This window comes from Rhinoraja longicauda, chromosome 6, assembly GCF_053455715.1.
Source record: "Rhinoraja longicauda isolate Sanriku21f chromosome 6, sRhiLon1.1, whole genome shotgun sequence".
Classification (NCBI taxonomy): Eukaryota; Metazoa; Chordata; class Chondrichthyes; order Rajiformes; family Arhynchobatidae; genus Rhinoraja; species Rhinoraja longicauda.
This window is the reverse complement of record NC_135958.1, coordinates 3,287,286-3,310,480: the sequence shown is the minus strand read 5'-3', so window position 1 is coordinate 3,310,480 and position 23,195 is coordinate 3,287,286. Positions and strand designations below refer to the sequence as shown.

The following is a 23,195-nucleotide window of genomic DNA, read 5'->3' as shown; positions in this document are numbered from 1 at the left end:
GAAACAACTAGTTGTTTTCAATTAGTTATAGTTAGCTATTAACAGCTAAAAAATTATTTTTGTTACTGCTAAAAATGCTAAAGACTATTTGTTAAATGTCGATCAAAACGGCACATCGGCAATTTCAACGGGGCCTTGGCAATTTCAACGGGGCCTCAGCAATTTCAACGGCCTCAACAGTGCAACTAGCTGCCCGTGTTATTAAAGGGGCAGTCTGCTAAAACCAAAATTCATTATAAACAGGTCTGTAATAATAAGGGTTGACCGACTGTCTTTGTGGAACCAACTGAGCCAGACCATGATGGCAGTGGCCACGGAGTTCTGGAAGGAAGCATCCACACTCAGCCATTCCAGGTGAAGGCAAAGCACATGCATTGGGGAAAACCGCAGCAGTACCAGCCTCAGTGACTGGCTGAAGGGAGGTGGTGGTGGTGAGAGTTTGCTCTACCGCTGGTCTCTGCACGTCCAGCAGCATCAGCTGATCTTGCACGGCACTGATCTCAGTGGAGTTTGTGGGTGACGGGAGGCAAGGGACAGCTGCCTTTTACTGTCTTCAACAAAAAGACATGCAATTAAAAAAAACAAAGGGTGAAAAATCAAAGTGCTGGAGTAACTCAATGGGTCAGAAACATAGACATAGAAACATAGAAAATAGGTGCAGGAGTAGGCCATTCGGCCCTTCGAGCCTGCATCGCCATTCAATATGATCATGGCTGATCATTCAGCTCAGTAGCCCGTACCTGCCTTCTCTCCATACCCCCTGATCCCTTTAGCAAAAAGGGCCACATCTAACTCCCTCTTAAATATAGCCAATGAACTGGCCTCAACTACCTTCTGTGGCAGAGAATTCCACAGACTCACCACTCTCTGTGTGAAGAAATGTTTTCTCATCTCGGTCCTAAAAGACTTCCCCCTTATCCTTAAGCTGTGACCCCTGGTTCTGGACTCCCCCAACATCGGGAACAATCTTCCCGCATCTAGCCTCTCCAACCCCTTAAGAATTTTATATGTTTCTATAAGATCCCCCCTCAGTCTTCTAAATTCCAGCGAGTACAAGCCCAGTCTATCTAGTCTTTCCTCATATGTAAGTCCCGCCATCCCAGGGATCAATCTGGTGAACCTTCTCTGTACTCCCTCTAAGGCAAGAACGTCTTTCCTCAGGCTAGGAGACCAAAACTGCACACAGTACTCCAGGTGCGGTCTCACCAAGGCCCTGTACAACTGCAGCAGAACCTCCCTGCTCCTAAACTCAAATCCCCTTGCTATGAATGCCAACATACCATTTGCATACCAGGCAGCATCTCCGAAGAAAATGGATAGGTGATGCTTCGGGTCGGGACCTTCTATCAGACACAGTGCAAAAACAATTTCAGAGATGATTAAAATCTATTGAAGTGATTTGGATTTCAGCTTTATCAGCAGTTAGGGAGCTGTGGGCTGGGGTGTCCACACGGTCACCTAGACGACCGTGCTGAAGCTTAGAGGGGCCGCGCGCACGAGGCCAACATCTAGAGACACATGCAAATTCTGGATACAGGCTTGGGCCCATACAACCCAGCCCTAAGGTTCAGTCGGTTAGCACGGGCAACAAGGATTATGGAGAGCGAGTGGGGTCGAGGGGCAAGAATAGATCATTTGTTCATACATAATTGAATGGAGTAGACTTGATGGGTCGAATGGCCCAATTCTGCTCCTAGAACCTATAAACTGGAAAAGACACACTGTCCATTGATGGCCACTGCTCAGGCCTTGTTTATAATGATCATTTCACTTAGCATAAGGTCCCTGTGGATCACTGCATTACAACACCATTTCTTTTGACAAAGGTATAATATTAACTTCATGTAATACTTTAAAGTCAAGAGTAATTTTTTTTTTTAAATTACAGGTTGCACTTGGTAAAACCATGCAGTTTCAATGCTGTGTCTGTAAATGAGACCAAAAGCAACATTTCAAAAGAGGATATTTAAGCGTGATTTAGACAGCATTCAACTTTCTAAAATAGGTGAAATTTCAGGGATGGAAAATAACTCAAAATGGAGGAATTAAGAGAAACGTTAATTATTTAATTCTGGGAGCACATGGTGAACAGAAAATGGGCTTGGCCAGTGTGTCTTTTATAATTTCTAAAGGTGCTTAGAATCTACTTTTGTCACATCTATAAAATTTACAAATTCTCTCTTGCCAATTTTAAGTTACAAAAGGTAAGGTGGGGTGAGTGAGGAACATTATTAGTTCAGGCTTTTGAAGTGAAAGGATCAGAATTACATTTAAAGCAAACGAGTACAATCTCCAAGCTGGCACATTGTATTCAATCTGTCATCGAATCATTAATCCTGGCAGAAGAACATCTACCATTTACGAAAAATAATGATTACCTTGCCCAGAAAAATATTCTAGGTTGGGCCAGCTGGGTTGTGTAATCGTTAGCATATTACCCGACCTTCACCAACAACACTTAAGTGAATTCTCTCATGAAGAATGGCAAGAGAAGGATTCAAATAAATATTTAAAATGTTAACATTAGCTTGCAACCTCCTAGACAATATATCGAACCACAAACAAACAAAGTGAGGACATTTTATAATATTTGGCAGGGTTATTATTCCTTGCCACAAGTTTAATCTTGGTTCAGGAGGTAGACAGTGGGAAAGAAACATTTAGTTTTTAGTTTTATACAGCATGGAAACAGGCCCCAGGGCTCACTGAGTCAGTGCCCACCAGTGATGGCCCGTACACTTGTTCTATCCTGCACACTAGTGACAATTTATACAAGCCAATTAATGTTAAAAAACCTGCACAGCTTTGGAATGTGGGAAGAAACCAGAGCACCCGGAGAAAGCGCACAGTGTCAGAGGGAGGAGAGCGTACAAACTCAGTACAGACAGCATCCGCTGTCAGGATACAATTTGGGATTTTAAATTTCTCCTTGCATGCCAACAGCTGGTGACTATCATACAAGCAAAAAGATTGGAACTGGGACACTTGGGCAAGAAAGCCATTTTGGTTGGGAGATTTTGATACAAATGTTCACATTAAATAAAAGGAATACTAGCTCCTCAATTTAGTTTCAGTTGTAGTGGCTCAATGTTGCATCTGATAGTGTCTCCCCACTCCAATGACCCAGGTTCAGTCTTCATCTCCGAAGCCACCTATGTGGAGTTTGGACATTCACTCAATACTGGGTGCTCCGGTTTCCTCCCCAAACTATGGTTTGGCAAGTTAATCAGCCACTATAAAGTGTCCCTCGTCTGTAGGGGTTCATATGCAGAGGGATTGATTGGGTATGTCAGGGGTTAATGGGAGAAGGCAGGAGAATGGGGTTAGGAGGAAGGGATAGGTCTGCCATGATTGAATGGCGGAGTGGACTTGATAGGCCAAATTCTGCTCCTGTCACTTATAAACTTATGCATAGAGATTAATATGGTATTAACGCAAGCAGGGGCATGACTCAGTGGTACAAAGGGCTCATTTCCATGCTGTGTGGCTCAAAAATAATGAACGTGAACAGTAGGGAAAATACACCGTAGTTTAAAAAAGGTCAATTTAAGCTACAAATGCAGGCATTTAATTTGATTATGAAGAAAAGTGACATTATCCACCAGACTACGAGAACACTTTTAGATCTGCACACCAGTTATTCAGCCAAAAGCCACACCATGACCTGTCAATTCTACTAACATCATTTCAATTTCCATGATCAAATTTGATACAAGCAGATTTTCTCATGTAAAAAAAAGGTTAGTAAAGATAATTAAAAGCAAAGAAAACTGCCAACAAAAGGTCGAGATGCAGAGAGCAATGGATCCCGAGGTATTTAGATGGTCCAGCTTGCTTCTCTTGCAGCTAATATTTGAGCGTTGAAAAGAGATTTGTTAGTTTTGAGACAACACGGTTTACCGTTAGTAAGTGGCACTTGTTCCATGGCAGGTCTGGTGTTGTTGCAATGTGCTCATTAGTGTTCAAAACATGCAGTGCCAAAGTGTCATAAAATCAAAAGCGATTCCACGCAAGGGAAGGGAAGCCCAGGGCACACCACCTCATTTCCCCCCAAAATGCAGAGACTACTTTATATCACCATTAACAGCCCACAGATCAATGCCCACATAAAGTGCAATGCGTACAGTACACACATTTTCACGTGGCCATACCAAGCAAGAGGTGATCCAAGATGTATTCACTTTAAGGTCAGTACAGTATTCAACATGTCCCAGGAGAACGAGAGGAGGAATGCACCAGAAAATAAAATGCTTAGTTAGATCTCCTTGGGCTTTGGCCAACTAGAGAACCATAACATAGATGCAAAGTGCTGGAGTAACTCAGCAGGTCAAGTAGCATCTCCGGAGAATGTGGCTTGTTGACCTTTCTTCAAGACAGATTCCAATGGTCTCCATCTCAATTCCAGCTCTCTTCCCTCCTACTACCATCAGACAGAACAAGGGTCCCCACCCCATAAAACGTCACCTCTACAAGTTCTCCAGAGATGCTGCCTGACCTGCCGAGTTACTCCAGCACTTTGTGTCTTTTTTGTTGTTGTTGTTGTAAACCAACACCTGCAGTTCCTCGTGGTCAACATCAACCCACAAAGCCACGCTGGCAATCTTAAGATCTACGTTCGTTACGAGTGGGTCTTCGGTCAGAATACAGTGGTGCGGCGATTGGGAAGAAGGTCGTCAATGGGCCAATGGAAGGCAGATGAATGGGTTTACCTGATATCCTTGGAAGAAGCTGAGGATGTCTTTAGTTGCGATGTTGTACGGCAGCCCCTGCATGCGGACAAGTGCTCCGGGTTGCGGCAATACGGCGTGGGTTGCCGATGACACGGCCGCTGCCATCGCTGCTTGTGGAGCCGCAAAGTATCCCACCGTCGTTGGCGACACTGGGGGGCTACAGAAGCAAGTTAATGCCAAATGCCTCTCCGGGAAAGGCAAACCCGTGGAGCTCGTTGGCCACCGACAGCGGTGGATATTTTAACAGCAGAGAGAGACAGATGCTCGATTAGTACGGGCGCCAAGGGTGATGGGGAGAAGGCAGGAGAATGGGCTCGAAGGGGAAAGATACATCAGCCAAGATCGAATGGTAGAGTACACTTGATGGGCCGAATGGCCTCATCCTGCTCCTATCACTTATGAACTTATGCGGGCAAGGTACGGCACTCTCTTGCATGTGTTCATAAACTGTATGCCTTTTTAAAGGAAGGTTCTTGAGTATTAAGTTGGTAATAGTTTTAGTTTTAGAGATTCAGTGTGGAAACGGGCCCTTTAGCCGACTGGAACCACACCTGCCGGCGATCACTGCTACACTAGTTCCACCCGACACTAGCGACAATTTACAGGAGCCAATTAACCTACAAACCCGCACGTCTTTGGAGTATGGGAGGAAACCGGAGCACCCGGACTAAACCTACATCGTCACAGGGAGAATGTACAAACTCCTTACAGACAGCACCCGTGGTCAGGGTTGAACCCGGGACTCTGGCGCTGGCTGTAAGGCAGCAACTCTACTGAAATACCCAATGCAGTATTTTCATCTGAAGCGCAGGTCAGTAAATTCTATTGCACTTAGCTTCCCTTCCCCAAAAGCAATGAATCAGCTTGGTCTGGCTTGCTACAGGAATTATTTGAAACATCACGGGTTCTAACGGTCTGATACCTGGTGAACCTCGAACATAATATTTTGCTGAACTGTGTGGCACTATGTGCTGGACATTCAAAGATAAAGAGGCAAGAATGAGCATCTAGTTCATTGTGGGGTGGGAGGAGAGGTGGAGGAAATCAAAACATACAGAACTGCTTTTTAAAAAGTTTGGGATTTTTTATATTGAACATTTAACATATTGGGAATTCAGATCAAAGGTAGTTCAATGGACTCAAACTGAATGACAGATAATGTATTCTAGAGCAAGCGTTTTGATGGCATGGGGTGGGATGGGAATAAACGACACACTCCACTGAAATAAGATATTGAACGGTGTAGCACCAAATGCTACTCATTCAAAGGAAAATAGACAATAGGTGCAGGAGGAGGCCATTCGGCCCTTCGAGCCAGCACCGCCATTCAATGTGATCATGGCTGATCATTCTCAATCAGTACCCCGTTCCTGCCTTCTCCCCATACCCCCTGACTCCGCTATCCTTAAGAGCTCTATCTAGCTCTCTCTTGAAAGCATCCAGAGAATTGACCTCCACTGCCTTCTGAGGCAGAGAATTCCACAGATTCACAACTCTCTGACTGAAAAAGTTATTCCTCATCTCCGTTCTAAATGGCCTACCCCTTATTCTTAAACTGTGGCCCCTGGTTCTGGACTCCCCCAACATTGGGAACATGTTTCCTGCCTCTAACGTGTCCAACCCCTTAATAATCTTATACGTTTCGATAAGATCTCCTCTCATCCTTCTAAATTCCAGTGTATACAAGCCTAGTCGCTCCAGTCTTTCAACATACGACAGTCCCGCCATTCCGGGAATTCACCTAGTAAACCCAGGCAAGAATGAGGCAAAAATGAACATGGAACAACTCCTTAGTCGGGATCGAACCCGGGTCTCTGGGTGCTGAGGCTGCCAAACTCTAGCACTGCGCCACCGCTAAACAGTGGTAATTGGACTGCCCCAGTGGCTTTAGTTTAGCTATTTAGTTTTAGAGATACAGCGCAGGAACAGGCCCTTCAGCCCATCGAGTTCGCACCGACCAGCGATCCCCATATGTTATCCCATGCACACGAGGGACAATTTATATTTATACCGTAGCCAATCAGCCTACAAACCTGAACGCCTTTGGAGTGGTGGGAGGAAACCGGAGCGCCCGGAGAAAACCCACGCAGTCACAGGGAGAACGTACGGACAACGAACATGGATGCGGCAGGGATAGTTACCTTGGATAGTAGGTGGTGTAGTTCATGTAGAGCTGAGTGGCAGAGGCCTGGGCTGGATAGTAGGCCATCGCGGGAGGCGTGGCTTGAGCCGACCGTGCCTGCGCCAGCAAGGCCTGGGGTTGGTAGAGTGCCGCATCCGCTGGTATGACGGCCGTGCCAGGCGAGAAGGGGGGGTACGTTGGCGGAGAGAGGCCTGAAATGCCGACAACAACGAGAGAGCGCAGAGTGAGAAGGGAACAGCAGCTGACAAACCGTGACAAATCTGTGTGTGTCAGACGGCCCAAGTAGATACTGGTGCATGATTAGTATTCAGAGGGCCTTGAACTCTGCAGACAGCCACTGCACAGTCTCCAACATGGATGACATTCTGCGTGCATGCATCTTTTATCGGCAATTTGTTTATCCCTCAGTGTTAACTCCGGGGGGGGGGGGGGGTGATAAAAAGTGACCATTTTTAGTGAAAGCCAAAGAGTAATCTCGACAGTGTTCATAGCTTTTGTGTTAAAGCGCTTCCCAGTAAAGTCACCTTATCTCCCACCCACCGGGGTCAACTCCCCCCACCCACCCACCCCCACCCACCTCCCACCCACCCATCCACCCCCCCACCCCCCACCCACCCCAAAACCTTTCAACATCGTCTGAACCAGGCAGACTTACTGCAGAGCTCCAGAAAGTACCAAAAAGCAAAGATCGCCCAGTAACAATACCCAAATTTCGCCATTCGGTGAGAGAGGGAAGGAGGGAGGGAAGGAGGGAGGGAAGGAGGGAGGGAGGGAGGGAGGGAGGGAGGGAAGAGGAGAAATGGCAAGACAGTTGGGGAGAGACAAAAAAAAAATCAAAACCCTCATTCATTGTCAAGCGTCGATTGATGGGACATTGATCGCGGCAGACCAGGTGAAGATGAAAAGGGTAAATAGAGCTCCAGCCTCCACCTACCACAATCTCAGCCATTAGCAGTAAGAGCGGCAGAATTCATAACTTACATGGTAACTTACATGGTGGCGGAGACAAGCCACTACGGTTCAAAGTGCCACCCATTAAAACATAGCTCATTTCATCTCCAGAACACTGGAACACCTCCACATATCGGTCCTTCATGGTCTTCTTGTGACATTTCTGCGCAACCAGGAAAGCTCGATCTGGAGACTTCATCTGAATGAACGCATCGCCCGACGGCCGGCCCTGGGTTTGGGGTGAGGAGAAACAAACTCTTCAGCGGCACTCTCTTTTGACTGAGATTCATGAAAACCTTTGTGGAAAGCATCAAACTTAACAATGAACCTACACGCACACACCCCCCACACATACACACGCAGCCCACAGACACACAGCCCACACACACGCGCACACCCCCCCCACACAGCCCACACACACACCCCCCACACACACACAGCCCACACACACGCGCACACCCCCCCCACACAGCCCACACACACACCCCCCACACACACACAGCCCACAGACACACACACAGCCCACACACACACAGCCCACAGACACACAGCCCACACACACACAGCCCACAGACACACACACAGCCCACACACACACAGCCCACACATACACACACAGCCCACAGACACACAGCCCACACACACGCACACACCCCCCCACACAGCCCACAGACACACAGCCCACACACAGCCCACACACACGCACACAGCCCACACACACACAGCCCACACACACACCCCCCACACATACACACACAGCCCACACACACACAGCCCACACACACACCCCCCACACATACACACACAGCCCACAGACACACAGCCCACACACACAGCCCACAGACACACACACAGCCCACACACACACAGCCCACAGACACACAGCCCACACACACGCACACACCCCCCCCACACAGCCCACACACACACAGCCCACAGACACACACACAGCCCACAGACACACACACAGCCCACACACACACACACAGCCCACACACACACACACAGCCCACACACACACAGCCCACACACACGCACACACCCCCCCCACACACCCCACAGACACACAGCCCACAGACACACAGCCCACACACACACAGCCCACAGACACACACACAGCCCACACACACACACACAGCCCACACACACACAGCCCATAGGCGTTTCATTTATAGAAACATAGAAAATAGGCTCGGAGTAGGCCATTCAACCCTTCGAGCCAGCACCGCCATTCAATATGATTATAGTTGATCATCCAAAATTAGTCCCCTGTTCTTAGCTAAAAAAGTTTGACCAATGTGATTAAACTACATCTTGGTAGAATGAATTAAAGATAAAAGGACACAGAGTGCTGGAGTAACTCAGCGGGTCAGGCAGTGTCTGTGGAGAACTTGGATAGGTGACGTTTCACAGAGTGCTGGAGTAACTCAGCGGGTCAGGCAGTGTCTGTGGAGAACATGGATAGGTGACGTTTCAGGTCGGGACCCTTCGTCAGAGTGATTGGTGCGGAAGGGGGAGGGGTAAAGAGGTAAATTCCCAGTGGTGAGAACGCTCATCTCAAATCTACCCTTGGAATAGAATTGCTCACATACTTCAAGTCACAGAACGCAGTCCTGGAAAAAAAAGGCAATCCGAAAACTCTCTGGAGATAGAATAAGCTGTGACCAAAAGGTCAGTCAAGTCTACACCAGCCATTAGAGCAGATGTGTAATGTGTAGGGAAATAACTGCAGATGCTGGTACAAATCGAAGTATCACAAAATGTTGGAGTAACTCAGTGGGTCAGGCAGCATCTCAGGAGAGAAGGAATGGGTGACGTTTCGGGTCGAGACCATTCTTTCAGACTGATGTCAGGGGAGGGGGCAGGACAAAGAAAGGATGTAGTTGGAGACAGGAAGACAGTGGGAGAACTGGGAAGGGGGAGGGGAAAGAGGGGGACATGGAGCTGTCTAAAGTTAGAGAACTCAATGTTCATACCGCTGGGCAGTCAGCTGCCCACGCAAAATATGAGGTGCTGTTCCTCCAATTTGCGGTGGGCCTCACTATGACAATGGAGGAGGCCCATGACAGAAAGGTCAGACTGGGAATGGGAGGGGGAGTTGAAGTGCTGAGCCACTGGGAGATCAGGTTGGTTAATTGATTACCTTAAATGCATTAAACACTAGAGATTCTTCAAGAAAAAAAACCCCACACAAAGTGCTGGAGTAACTCATCAGGTTCTACTGTATCTTTGGAGAACACTTGTAGGTGATGGTTCAATCAGGATCATTTTTCAGATTGGAATGGGGGGGGGGGGGGGGGGGAGGTGAGGGACAGGACAATGCATGGCAAATGATGTGGACACAAGTAAATGGGAGATCATTTGCAGGCGGGTTAACAAAAGGTGCAAACAAGACTAAAGGGTGTCAGATAAGGAGAGACGAGTTGGGAAATGTGAAAGCAGAGGGTGGGGTCTGGATGGGAGGGTTTGGGGGAGGCAGAGTCGGTGCACAGGGAAGAGGGAGATATTTGCCTGATCTTGGCCAATTTATCTAGTACCACAGCTCAAATGCCAAACTCAAAGCATGCCAAACATAGACAAAGCACTGGAGTAGCTCAGCGGGTCTCTGGAGAAAAGGAATAGGTGATGTTTCGGACTCTGCATTTGAGACAAAGCATCCCAAATTGGGGAACTTGCGAAAGATCCGGCTGATAACCATCCCAGGGCAATTACTTGGCAGATGAAACACAGTGAACCGTTAGATTTTATAGACAATAGGTGGAGGAGGAGGTCATTCGGCCCTTCGAGCCAGCACCGCCATTCAATGTGATCATGGCTGATCATTCTCAATCAGTACCCCGTTCCTGCCTTCTCCCCATACCCCCTGACTCCACTATCCTTAAGAGCTCTATCTAGCTCTCTCTTGAATGCATTCAGAGAATTGGCCTCCACTGCCTTCTGAGGCAGAGAATTCCAGATTCACAACTCTGACTGAAAAAGGTTTTCCTCATCTCTGTTCTAAGTTTTAGAGCCACAGCACGGAAACATGCCCTTTGACCCACCGAGTCTGCACCAACCGGCAATCACCCCATATACTAGCACTATCCCACACACTGGGGGCAAGTTACAATTTTTTTTAAACCAACGCCAATTAACCTACAATCCTTACGTCTTTGGAGAGTGTGGGAGGAAACCGGAGCCCCCGGAGAAAACCCACGCAGGTCACAGGAGGAATGTACAAACACCGCGCAGGCAGCACCCGTAGTCAGGACGGAACCCAGGTCTCTGGTGCCATGAGGCAGCAACTCTACCGCTGTGCCATTGCACCACCCAGGGGTTAATGTGCAGGGATGTGCACATGCCAAAGTAAATAACCTGCACCCTACAGTAAACAGGCTTGGCCGCATAAGATAGACTGATACACAATGCATTTCACATCAGCAGAAGCAGATTTCAAATTACCTGTTGATTCAAAACCATGTGAACACCATGCGGCTTTATGTCGATTGTAAATTCTCCCATGAAGTCCAGAATATCCTCAATGCTTGCCGTGTAGGGAAGGCCACGCAGACGGATACAGTCCCTGGTGCATCCAGTAGCAATGAAGGGCTGAGGTAACACAGGGATTAATGGAGCAGGGAGTGTTGAAATTAACGGAGCGGACATGTATCTATTTAACACCTGGAACGATGGACGGGAGAATAAAACAAAACGTTAGTAGTTGTACGGGTCCTACATTTAACAACGCTGCCAGCTTTGCAAAGATCATTCACAAGCATTTAGACGCATTTGTACGAGTATTTTGTGAAAAAGCTACAAGGAATTAAGGACTATATATATATATATATCACGTTCAGACAGGAGTTTAGTGCAATTTGGCATCATGTTTGGCATGGACATTGTGGGCCGAGTGGCCCGTTCCCAATCTGTACTGCTTTGTACCAAAGATAGACACAAAATGCTGGAGTAACACAGCGGTCAGACAGCATCTCTGGAGAAAAAGGATGGGCGATGTTTCAGGTCGGGACCCTTCGTTAGAAGAAGTCTGAAGAAGGGTCCTGACCCGAAATGTCACCCATCCCATTTCTCCAGAGACGTTGCCTGACCTGCTGAGTCAGTCCGGCACTTGGTGTGCCATATCCTGGCTATAAACCACCATCTGTAGTTCTTTGTTTCCATGTTATCAGAAACCCACTCTCTATGTCATAAAGCAAGATCCTCTGTCAAAAAAATATCCACCCGCTTTAGAGGTTCATTGATATCCAACTGAAAACACCACCACAACTTCTCAGTACCTCATTCTAATGGAACATTTGCAAGAAAATAGATAATATTACTTTTTGTACAAAAAAAAGGCACTAACTGGGAGATCTTAAAACTGTCTTTGGTCGATACATTAAAACCAGATGAGATTTCCACTTTCAAAAAGGCACTGTCACATGTACCGAGGTACAGTGAAATTCTTTTTTTGCTCACAGTTCAGTAACAATCTCACTACACATTAGGCACAAACATACTTCAATACAAGTGCACGATAGTAGATTCCACTGAGACATGAGACAAGACTCGCCACATTTCTCGTGCTGTCTTGTGCTCTACAAGCTCAGAGTTGCTAAAAACCATTAAGAGTCTTAACTTGCCCAAAAAGGAATATTGTTGCAAAGAAAAAGGTGCACATCTAGGTAAGAGAATGATACTTGAATCTACTTCCAGGTATCAACCAGTTTGATATTTTCTCCAAGGATAACGTGATAAATATAATTTGCAGCGGCAAGGATTATCTGGAGGTAGCTGTGAGGATGAATCTTCTACGGAACACCAAATTGCCCAGACTTGGTTGATCACATCGTCTATTAACTTGGTGGGATTTCTGTTTAAAAGTACATGTTTAATCCTGTTCCATCACCACATGGGACAACTACACCTTCCAGCCAACACCAATGCAAAGTCACTAAAGGCAGCTGCATCACCTACGCAATCAGCGAGTCCACTTTAGTTTAGAGATACAGCAGAGAAACAGGCCCTTCAGCCCACCGAGTCCGCACCGACCAGCAATCCCCGCACAGTAATACTATTCTACATAGACTAGGGACAATTGTACAATTATGCCAAGCCAATGAACCTACAAACCTGTACGTCTTTGGAGCGTGGAAAGAAACGGAAGATCTCGGAGAAAACCCACGCAGGTCACGGGGAAAACGTACAAACTCCGTACAGACAGCACCTGTAGTCGGGATTGAACCCGGGTCTCTGGCGCGGCGAGGCAGCAACTCTACCGCTGCGCCACCATGGCCTCAGTGTAGTGTAGAAAGTCGCAGTCTGCGCTTATAAAGTGACGAACATGGCTTATGGCAGCTGCTTAATGCAAAGATGCAGAAGGTCAATCAAGATGGCCGTTCACAGACGTTGATGCACGAGTTTTGATCGCGATCTGCATTCATTGCTGGCAGCAAACTAAGAAAACCAAGCAAAAAACACTTTGCCAAAGCACACCTGAAGCAAACAGCTGCTTCCTATCTTCCCTCAAGACTTTGTTTATATAAATAGTTGGATGGAACCAAGAGCCAAGAAACAAAAAAAAGGCAGCAACCAGATTTTTAGAAAATCCTTCACACTTAAACATCTCGACTCAAAAAGTCACCCATTCCTTCTCTCCAGAGATGCTGCCTGTCCCGCTGAGTTACTCCAGCATTTTGTGTCTATATTCGGTTTAAACCAGCATCTGCAGTTCCTTCCTACACGAAACTGATATAACTTGGTTTGATCCACTTATTCGGAGTGCATTACCCGTGAGTGGTGGAAGCAGATTCAATGACAACTTTACAAAAGATCATTTGATGAATGCTCTGCTTATGTTTAAAAAAAAAAAAAAATCCCGATTGGGGACTAATTACATAGGGTCCCCAGAGAAATAGTACAGGCGTTTTGGGCCGATTGGCCTGTTCTTTGCCACACGATTTCAAATTGAAGCGTTGAATTGATCACGGGAGACAGACCCATAAAACGACAAATGCTTATCCGTTCTAAAATGGTTAGATCGAGATTAGGGTCGTTCCTCTACGTAAAGGTTGAGCCAGATGCAACATAACATGCAGTGCAGGATACAGACCTGTTGTACTTCTGCGGCAGTACTCCGGAACAGCTCTATGTAACGCTTTCCCAATATCTCCTTGTGTTTTTTAAGCGCATTTTGGGCAAATTCTTCACATGAGAACAACACAAAGGCATCGCCAGTGGGCCTTCCATCGGGGTACTTAACAAAGAGGAGCCCTTCCTTATCGCCGGTGACAGGACACTCCTGGCCAAAGAAGCCAAGGACATCGTCTACTGTGGCCGTGAAAGGTAGTCCACGCATTCGGATTATTACTTGGTTTTCCTTCGATAAAAATTGTGCCACCTCATTTGAAGTACCTGCACGATAAAAATAAAAAAAGCTTTGGTGATTAGTTTAGTTTGGAGATACAGCGCAGAACTGCTTCGTATCACCGAGTCCGTGCCGACCAGCGATTCCCACACACCAACACTATCCTACACACACAAGTGACAATTTACAATTTACCAAGGCCAATTAACCTACAAACCTGCACGTCTTTGGAGTGTGGGAGGAAACCGGAGCACCCGGAGAAAACCCACGCGGGTCGCGGGGAGAACGTACAAACTCCGTACAGACAGCATCCCTAGTCAGGATTGAACCCGGGTCTCTGTCGCTGAGAGGCAGCAGCTCTACCCGTTGCGCCAATGTGCCGCCCACTGGTGCCAGAGAATACAGTGGACCGATTATGAAACTGCCCTTTTACAGTCCACATATCCACAAAATACCAAAGAGTAGCCAAGTACATAAATAACCAGCAAGTCTCAGGACAAACCTTGAGTTGGCGATAATGGGATTCCATAATTAGTTTTGGGACTAGCTCAACATGTTTAATTATCAGAGTGGCACAGCCAGCGCAGCGGTAGAGTTGTTGCCTTACAGCGCCAAAGATCCAGGTTCGATCCTGACCAGTGCTGTCTGTACGGAGTTTGTACGTTCTCCCTGTGACTGCGTGGATTTTCTCCGGGTGTGCTGGTTTCCTCCCACACTCCCAAGAACGTGTGTGTTGTACGTCGTCCCGAGCGTGTGGGATAGTGTTAGTGTACAGGGTGGTTTCTGGTCGGTGGGGACTTGATGGGACAAAGGGTCTCTCTCTAACGGCTAACGTCACGTCTCCCAGTGGCAATGAGCTAGCGATGGAAGCCTTGTTGGATTTAGACTTTCCTCACACTCTCTCCGCACTGACCTTTATGTCAAGATACAAAGTGGAGAAAATCTCAGCTGTGCAAGACAACATGCAGCTGACCACTAAAAATGTTTTAATTCAGAAGCAACCTGGATGCTCCATTAACAACAGATGCACCATTAGCAAGTCCTTTGTTAACCAGATGTCAACCCAATGAGCCAAAGCATAGACCCAGTAACTTACTCCATTTTCATAGCTAATAAGTTCTAGGGGCAGAATTAGGCCCACGAGTCTACTCCGCCATTCAATCCTGACCAATCTATCGTTCCCTCTCAAACCCGTTCTCCTGCCTTCTCCCCATAACCCCTGACACCCGTACTAATCAAGAATCTGTCAATTTCCACCCTAAAAATACCCACTGACTTGTGGCCTCCACAGGCTCCTGTGGCAATAAATTCCACAGATTCACCACCCTCTGACTAAATCCTTTTCAGCTTCAAATCAGTTCCCAAATACAAGATAGGTGATTAACTTTGAAAACATCTAAATTGAAAATGTTTTATAAAAACAGTAGCCTTTCCGTTTTTAACCTTGAATTCTTCCCAAAAACTTACCTCCAGCTATTTTTAAGAATTCTTCTCCGGTAGCCTTGTACACCTGGAAAGGGAGTTTCAGGTGAAATAATGCTTCTTTTTAAAAAGGACAGGTAAAGCTTTAGTGTGGTTAGATGCCACATGTTGAGTCCTCACCTCGATGTATCGACTCCCCATATGGTGCTTGTGTCTCTCCAGTGCAAGGTCCCTCTGTTCTCGATTGATGAATCTGACCAGTGCTTCTCCATTCCTCCGCCCTTGAGAGTTCAGGCACAGTGCAACACCACCCCTTCAATAAATACAGAGTCATCCCATTATTAAAAAGTATTCTCAAGAACTTCCATCACTGTCACCAACCCATCCAACAGACAGTTCTGTTTTTGAGGGGTAGCACAAATGGTCGAGCTGCTGCCTCGTAACGCCAGAGACTCGGGTTCAATCCTGAACTCAGGTGCTGTTGGCATGGGGTTTGTACATTTAGATTTAGAAATACAGCGCGGAAACAGGCCCTTCGGCCCACCGAGTCCGCGCCGCCCAGCGATCCCCGCACATTAACACTATCCTGCACACACTCGGGACAATTTTTACATTTACCCAGTCAATTAACCTACATACCTGTACGTCTTTGGAGTGTGGGAGGAAATCGAAGATCTCGGAGAAAACCCATGCAGGTCATGGGGAGAACGTACAAACTCCGTACAGACGGCGCCCGTAGTCGGGATCGAACCCGGGTCTCCGGCGCTGCATTCGCTGTAAGGCAGCAACTCCACCGCTGCGCCACCGTGCCGTTCTCCCTATGACCGCGTGGGTTTTCCCCAGGTGCACCGGTTTCCTCTCACGCTCAAAAAGCACACAGGTTTGTAGATTAATTGGCTTCAGTAAAAATCGGAAATTGTACCTGGTGTATAGGATAGTGGAAGCGGGTGGGGAAAATTGCTAGTCGGTGAGGACTTGGTGGGCCAACTTTTACCAAAGCCAGTTATCCTACAAACCTGAACGTCTCTGGAGTGTGGGATGAAACCGGAGCACCCGGAGAAAACCCACGCGGTCACACGTGGAATGTACAAACTCCGCACAGACGGCACCCGTAGTCAGGATCGAACCAGTGTCTCGGGCGCTGTAAGGCGGCAACTTTATCGCTGCGTCACCTTGGGTGTTACAGAGAGGCTAAGCACACTGATTAACCAAAGAAATGCAGAGCAAAATCTTGATCTCAAACTTTACCCAGCGATGCTGTCAAAATAAGGATCCTGTCAATTTAACTGCACTTTCCCGATGGGTAAATATTGACCAATATTAAGTCAACATGTGAACGGTGACTTGCCCGAGAAGAATGGTTTTGTGGAGGAAGGGAGAGAGGGGGAATTATTCTCCACACAAATCAAGCCCCGAGGAGAAAATGAAGAAAGAATCTTCCACTACTCTGCTTGTGTGGCAGTTCTCAACAACTGACAGCAATAACTACTCTCCATGGCCACCCCCTTGTGTTTAACTCAAGTTTACTTCATGGAAATTCTCACCTTCAGATTTTTAATTCATTCCTATTTGGGGATCAGACCATCATTGCCGTGGTCAACGCAACGTCTCCAGAGACCACAACCATTTGCCCTTTCTCACACCTGCCATGTACCCACATCATCCTCCCACTCCACACCTCACCGATCCAGATCAGTGGACAACCCAGGTTTGTTTCCATAACCGCCATGTAGTTTAGTTTAGAGATACAGTGCGAAAACAAGGCCCTTCTGCCCGCCGAGTCCGTGCCGATCCCAGCACACTAGCGCTATCCTACACCACGAGTGACAATTTACAATTCAACCGAAGCCAATTAACCTACATGCCTGTACGGCTTTGGAGTGTGGGAGGGAAACCAGAGCAGCTGGAGAAAACCCACGCAGGTCGTGGGGAGAATGTCCAAATTGCATACAGACAGCACCCGTAGTCAGGATCGAACCCGGGTCTCTGGCGCGGTGAGGTAGCAACACTACCGCTGCGCCACCGTGCCGCCCCATGGTTGATCACAGCCGGGGCATCTCGAGCAACGCCTCTGCTTTGACAGCATTGATGTCCACTATGTTACCACGCGATTATCCTTGTAACCCCTCCAAATTCTACAACTATCATCTACACTGCCAGAGCACATTCATTGTACCCATTCACAGAAGGTTCTGATTCGTGGAATCTGGACCATGAACTCATCATCTCTTGGTTTCCCCTCATCCAAAGTGAGAGCATTAAGACCATCCCAAGGTGTGATCCCACGGCTTCCTTCTCTACAACCCTGGTCTTCCTACTCAATGCCAGCATCCTTGTACATACAGGTGCTCCCTGGATCACCAGGTTTTGACTTGCGATAGTTGGTCTTTGTGATGGTACAAACGGCAGTGACCCGTGCATGGTGAGCCGCCACTCGCTTCCGGCCAAGTGACCGCGCGTAATCAATGCATTTCCACATCCAATATTTTCTCGGAACGGAACCCCATGGGAAGCCGAGGAGCGTCTGTACCTGGCGTGTAATTCAGAAGCATCGTCTTTTGGCCAACCTTCTTACCACTCACAAACATTGCATCCAATGCCTTTCTTGATGGTTCGTGCAATCCAACTAGTCTACATTGGTTTCCAGGAAACATTGTCCCCATTCCTAACCTCCCACCCTGTTCAAAACTTCCCTCGGGCCAATCACACTCAACTCCCTGCTACTGCTCATTCACAGAAACATAGGTGCAGGAGGAGGCCATTCGGCCCTTCCAGCCAGCACCGCCATTCAATGTGATCATGGCTGGTCATCTAAAATCAGTATCCCGTTCCTGCCTCTCCCCCTTATCCCTTGATTCCATTAGCCCCGAGAACTAAATCTAACTCTCTCTCCTTCTACCAAGGGCCACATGCCATCAGATGTCTGCACCCTCCTCATCAACAAATTTGGACAATCGCCTACTCTGAGCGAAAAGGAAAATTTGTTGACAATGACACGAAAGGCTGAGAGAAAGATGCAGTTAATTAGAGGGAATACGTGCAGCTAGACACAAAAATGCCGCAGTAACTCAATGGGTCAGGCAGCATCTCTGGATAAAAAGAATGGGTGACGTTTTGGGTCTGAACCCTTAGTCTGAAAGTTAAAGCTGGGGGTCGGAAGGAGGGGGAGGAAATAAACTGGAGACGAGAAAACACCAGAATAAATGAGGGCCGGCTACAGAAGAACCTCAGGAGGGTGGAGCCCATAAAGGCTCGTTGTTGGCTGGGGAAGGTGTGAGAACGAGGGGTACATGGACGCGAACAGTGGGACTGCTTGGACAACTAGCTGTCCTGGGCCTCCTCTATGGTCGGAGTGAGGCCACATGCACAGGGGAGGAACAGCACCTCGCATTTCACTTTGGCAGCTCACAACCCAGTGGTATCAGTGTTAATTTCTCTAGTTTAGTTTAGAGATACAGCGCGGAAACAGGCCCTTATGGCCCACCGGGGCCGCGCCGACCAGCGATCCCCGCACATTAACACCATCCTACACCCACTAGGGGCAGTTTTTACATTTACCAAGCCAATTAACCTACATACCTGAACGTCTTTGGAGTGTGGGAGGAAACCGAAGATCTTGGAGAAAACCCACGCAGGTCACGGGGAGAACGTACAAACTCTGTACAGACGGCGCCCATAGTCGGGATCAAACCCGGGTCTCCGGCGCTGCATTCACTGTAAGGCAGCAACTCTACCGCTGCGCCACCGAGGGACATTACTCTAATGTCAAGTAATTTCTGCATTCTCTCTCTCTCTCTCTCTCTCTCTCTCTCTCTCTCTCTCTCTCTCGTCCCCACCCAGGGTAGTTGGTAAACTGGACAACGCTCGGCCTGGCCTGGGGTCGACATCAATAACGCCCTGGACCTTCTCTCCAACATGACCACCTTCACCCAAGACACACAGCGGTCAGCTGCTCAGGCCCAGGGAGGAATCAAGTTGGAATCTGACTGCAGCCATCTCCAACGATGTCAAAGAGCGTATTTAGCTACTGAACTGCAAACCTACCCAACCCTTCAACAATTGGAGCCCAATTGACTGCAAAACCACTAGCAATTGGGAGGAGTATCTTTAGTGTGAAGACAGCCCGGAGTTGCTTCAGAGGATTCAGAAAAACAAGATGCCACAGCAGACAGGGAAATGTCATTAAAATCACTAAGCATTCAGTGAAAGTCATGGAGTACTGATAGTCTTTGCTTTAAGAGAGGGGAGTGTGGAGGGATTTAGAGAGGTCACCTCAAGACTTCTGATCTTGGAAATAATCACATTTTACAACGCGAACACAACCTACATTATCCCTCAAGAGTTGTCATTTGGAAAGTAGATAATCATCATCATATCATATCATATATATACAGCCGGAAACAGGCCTTTTCGGCCCACCAAGTCCGTGCCGCCCAGCGATCCCCGTACATTAACACTATCCTACACCCACTAGGGACAATTTTTACATTTACCCAGCCAATTAACCTACATACCTGTACGTCTTTGGAGTGTGGGAGGAAACCGAAGATCTCGGAGGGAACCCACGCAGGTCACGGGGAGAACGTACAAACTCCTTACAGTGCAGCACCCGTAGTCAGGATCGAACCTGAGTCTCCGGCGCTGCATTCACTGTAAAGCAGCAACTCTACCGCTGCGCTACCGTACCGTAACTGGAGAGAGATCTCATGAATCATGATTTGACTTGTCAAACACCAATGGTTACAAAGTGATTGCAACATTCACAGGACGAGGTCCTTATTCCAAAGCAAACTTACTTGGCTATGTTCAGTCCTTTGAAAAACCGTGCTATGTCTTGGTCCGATGATTGCCAGGGCAACCCTCTGGCCCTGATTACCGTTTCACCATCCACTCCCTCAGCTTTGCTACTGCAAGAGAGCATTGAACACAAAGTGCCACTGATCAGCATAGCGTCGAGAAATCACTGTTATACAACATTTAGCGTCTGTGGACTTTCGAGATACAGCACGGAAACATTCCCCTACGGCCCACCAAGTCCATGCTGACCAGCGATCACCCCGTACACCAACACTACCCCACACACACAAGGGACAATTCACAATTTACCAAAGCCTACAAACCAGCGAGTCTCTGCAGTGTGGGAAGAAACCGGAGCACCCGGAGAAAACCCACGCAGTCACGGGGAGAACGTACAAACTCTGTGCAGACAGCACCCGTAGTCAGGATCAAACCCAGGGCTCTGGCGCTGTAAAGCAGCAACGTCTTCCAGCAGATGTCACTGGTTTAACAATAGACAATAGGTGCAGGAGGAGGCCATTCGGCCCTTCGAGCCAGCACCGCCCCATTCAATGTGATCATGGCTGATCATTCTCAATCAGTACCCCGTTCCTGCCTTCTCCCCATACCCCCCCGACTCCGCTATCCTTAAGAGCTCTATCTAGCTCGCTCTTGAATGCATTCAGAGAATTGGCCTCCACTGCCTTCTGAGGCAGAGAATTCCACAGATTCACAACTCTCTGACTGAAAAGGTTTTTCCTCATCTCAGTTCTAAATGGCCTACCCCTTATTCTTAAACTGTGGCCCCTTGTTCTGGACTCCCCCAACATTGGGAACATGTTTCCTGCCTCTAACAGGCTTTGCCAAGGGGAAATACCTTTCCACGCCGAGCTTTTATGATTCTGAATGTCATTCATTCCCTGACAATCAAAACCTCCACTCAGACCAATAACCGGGATACTTCCAGGATCACTTCCCTCCACCCCAGCTTCTCCCCAATTTCCTGCTGCCCCCCCCCCCCCCTCCCCTCCCCTCACGATTGTCCAAGAATCCTTTCCATGGGCCTTCACACCACACAGACCAGGACTCAGAATTGTGTAGCATAACAGGACCCATTAGGGCAAGAAAATGGTCCATCAACAGAACCTGCATCAGATTTCTTCCAGGTGTACTTGTTTATCCTCAAGGCACATTTCAATCCCCATCTCACACACCCTACAACCATCAGACTATTAAACACTACAACCTCCAAATAAGCTCTGAACTGCACAGACTGGGGGGCACAGCTTTTCCCTCTGCACTATTATTGTTTGATGGTATATATACACACCAAACCTTTGTGTTGTTTGTTATGGTGTCCACAGAGTACCATGTTTACATTTCTTTTGTCTGGCTACACGTTAAGAGTTTCATTGTTCCACTTCGGGACACGTGACAATAAAACACTCTTGACATTAGTAGCTACTTCTGCCACGATATTTCTTTTGACTGCAATTTCCCACAAATTACTGAAATACAACACCTTCTACGTACGAGTCAACAAACGCACTCACCAGGGACCAGTTTCAAACTTGTAGTTGACCGTTTCAAAGTTTTTGAAGCTGTAATCTGAAATGTAAAGTAAGGCAGCCATGTGTCATGCAGTGTCCAGAAGCAGATCAAGAATGTCAAATGCAACGGTCAAGATACTTACTGTAAGGCTCGCTAATTAAATGCAACACTATTTCACCCATGGTGGTCACTTCAGATGATCCAAACTCATTCGCTGCATCGGTCGTACTCAATTCCAAGACTGTACACGTCATTAAGGAGGTTGTTTTGGCATCATCTTGTAATTCAGGGGTAGGATGGGGAAATGGGGATTTTTAAAAGAGAGATTTTGTCAGGAGGGGATTACACCAGATAGCACGGTGGCACAGCAGTTGAGTTGGTGCCTTACAGCGCCCAAGATCCGGGTTGAATTCCGACTACGGGTGGTGTCTGTACAGAGTTTGGACATTCTCCTCGGTTTCCTCCCACACTCCAAAGACGCACAGGTTTGTAAGTTAATTGGCTCGGTGAAAACTGTAAATTGTCCCTCGTGTGCGTAGGGTGTGGGCACCACCAGTTGGCATGGACTCAGTGGGCCGAAGGGCCCTTATACACACTGTATCTCTAAAACTAAAAACTAATCTAAGCAAAACAAAACAGGGGATAGACACAAAAAAGTGAAGCTGATTCCAAAGACACTGTCGAAATGACCAAATTGAGCATTCAATGTCCAAGCTCCATTTATTTGCCTTCCATAATCAGAGATTCTCATACTGATTATATTTGCTTTGTTCCAATCGCCACAGTCCCAAGGATTTTGTAGAAGTGTAAAAAGCAGAAAATATGAACTGATACTCTATTACATTAGTTACGGTAAGGAAACAGGCTCTTCGGCCCACCGAGTCCACACCGATCGGCAATCACCACTACCCTAGGGACAATTTACAGGTCAATTAACCTACAAACCTGCACGTCTTTGGAGCATGGGAGGAAACTGGAGTGCCCGGAGAAAACCCACTTGGTCACAAGGAGAACTTAAAGTCCGTACAGACAACACCCATAGTCAGAAAATGCTGGAGTAACTCAGCAGGTCAGGCAGCATCTCAGGAGAGAAGGAATGGGCGACGTTTCGGGTCGAGACCCTTCTTCACACGAAACGTCGCCCATTCCTTCTCTCCCGAGATGCTGCCTGACCTGCTGAGTTACTCCAGCATTTTGTGAATAAATACCTTCGATTTGTACCAGCATCTGCAGTTATTTTCTTACACCCATTGTCAGGATCAAACCCGGGTCTCTGGTG

The 23,195-nt window shown here is 47.4% G+C and overlaps 1 protein-coding gene across 4 annotated transcripts in view; it reads right to left on the bottom strand.

The window, feature by feature from the left end:
• Positions 1-23,195, bottom strand: part of esrp2 (epithelial splicing regulatory protein 2) — a 42,659-nt gene that overhangs the window by 3,385 nt on the left and 16,079 nt on the right. Inside the window, exons 6-16 of one of the 4 annotated variants that reach the window (XM_078401623.1) lie at positions 22,059-22,157; positions 21,919-21,973; positions 20,386-20,496; positions 15,770-15,902; positions 15,635-15,677; positions 13,913-14,214; positions 11,266-11,484; positions 7,855-8,053; positions 6,872-7,064; positions 4,710-4,887; positions 1,281-1,340 (exon numbers count right to left, since the gene is read on the bottom strand). In XM_078401623.1, coding sequence (XP_078257749.1) covers positions 1,281-1,340; positions 4,710-4,887; positions 6,872-7,064; positions 7,855-8,053; positions 11,266-11,484; positions 13,913-14,214; positions 15,635-15,677; positions 15,770-15,902; positions 20,386-20,496; positions 21,919-21,973; positions 22,059-22,157 — 1,592 coding nt within the window. The remainder of the gene's footprint in view (positions 1-1,280; positions 1,341-4,709; positions 4,888-6,871; positions 7,065-7,854; positions 8,054-11,265; positions 11,485-13,912; positions 14,215-15,634; positions 15,678-15,769; positions 15,903-20,385; positions 20,497-21,918; positions 21,974-22,058; positions 22,158-23,195) is intronic. The other 3 variants (XM_078401624.1, XM_078401625.1, XM_078401626.1) reach the window with 3 other exon arrangements.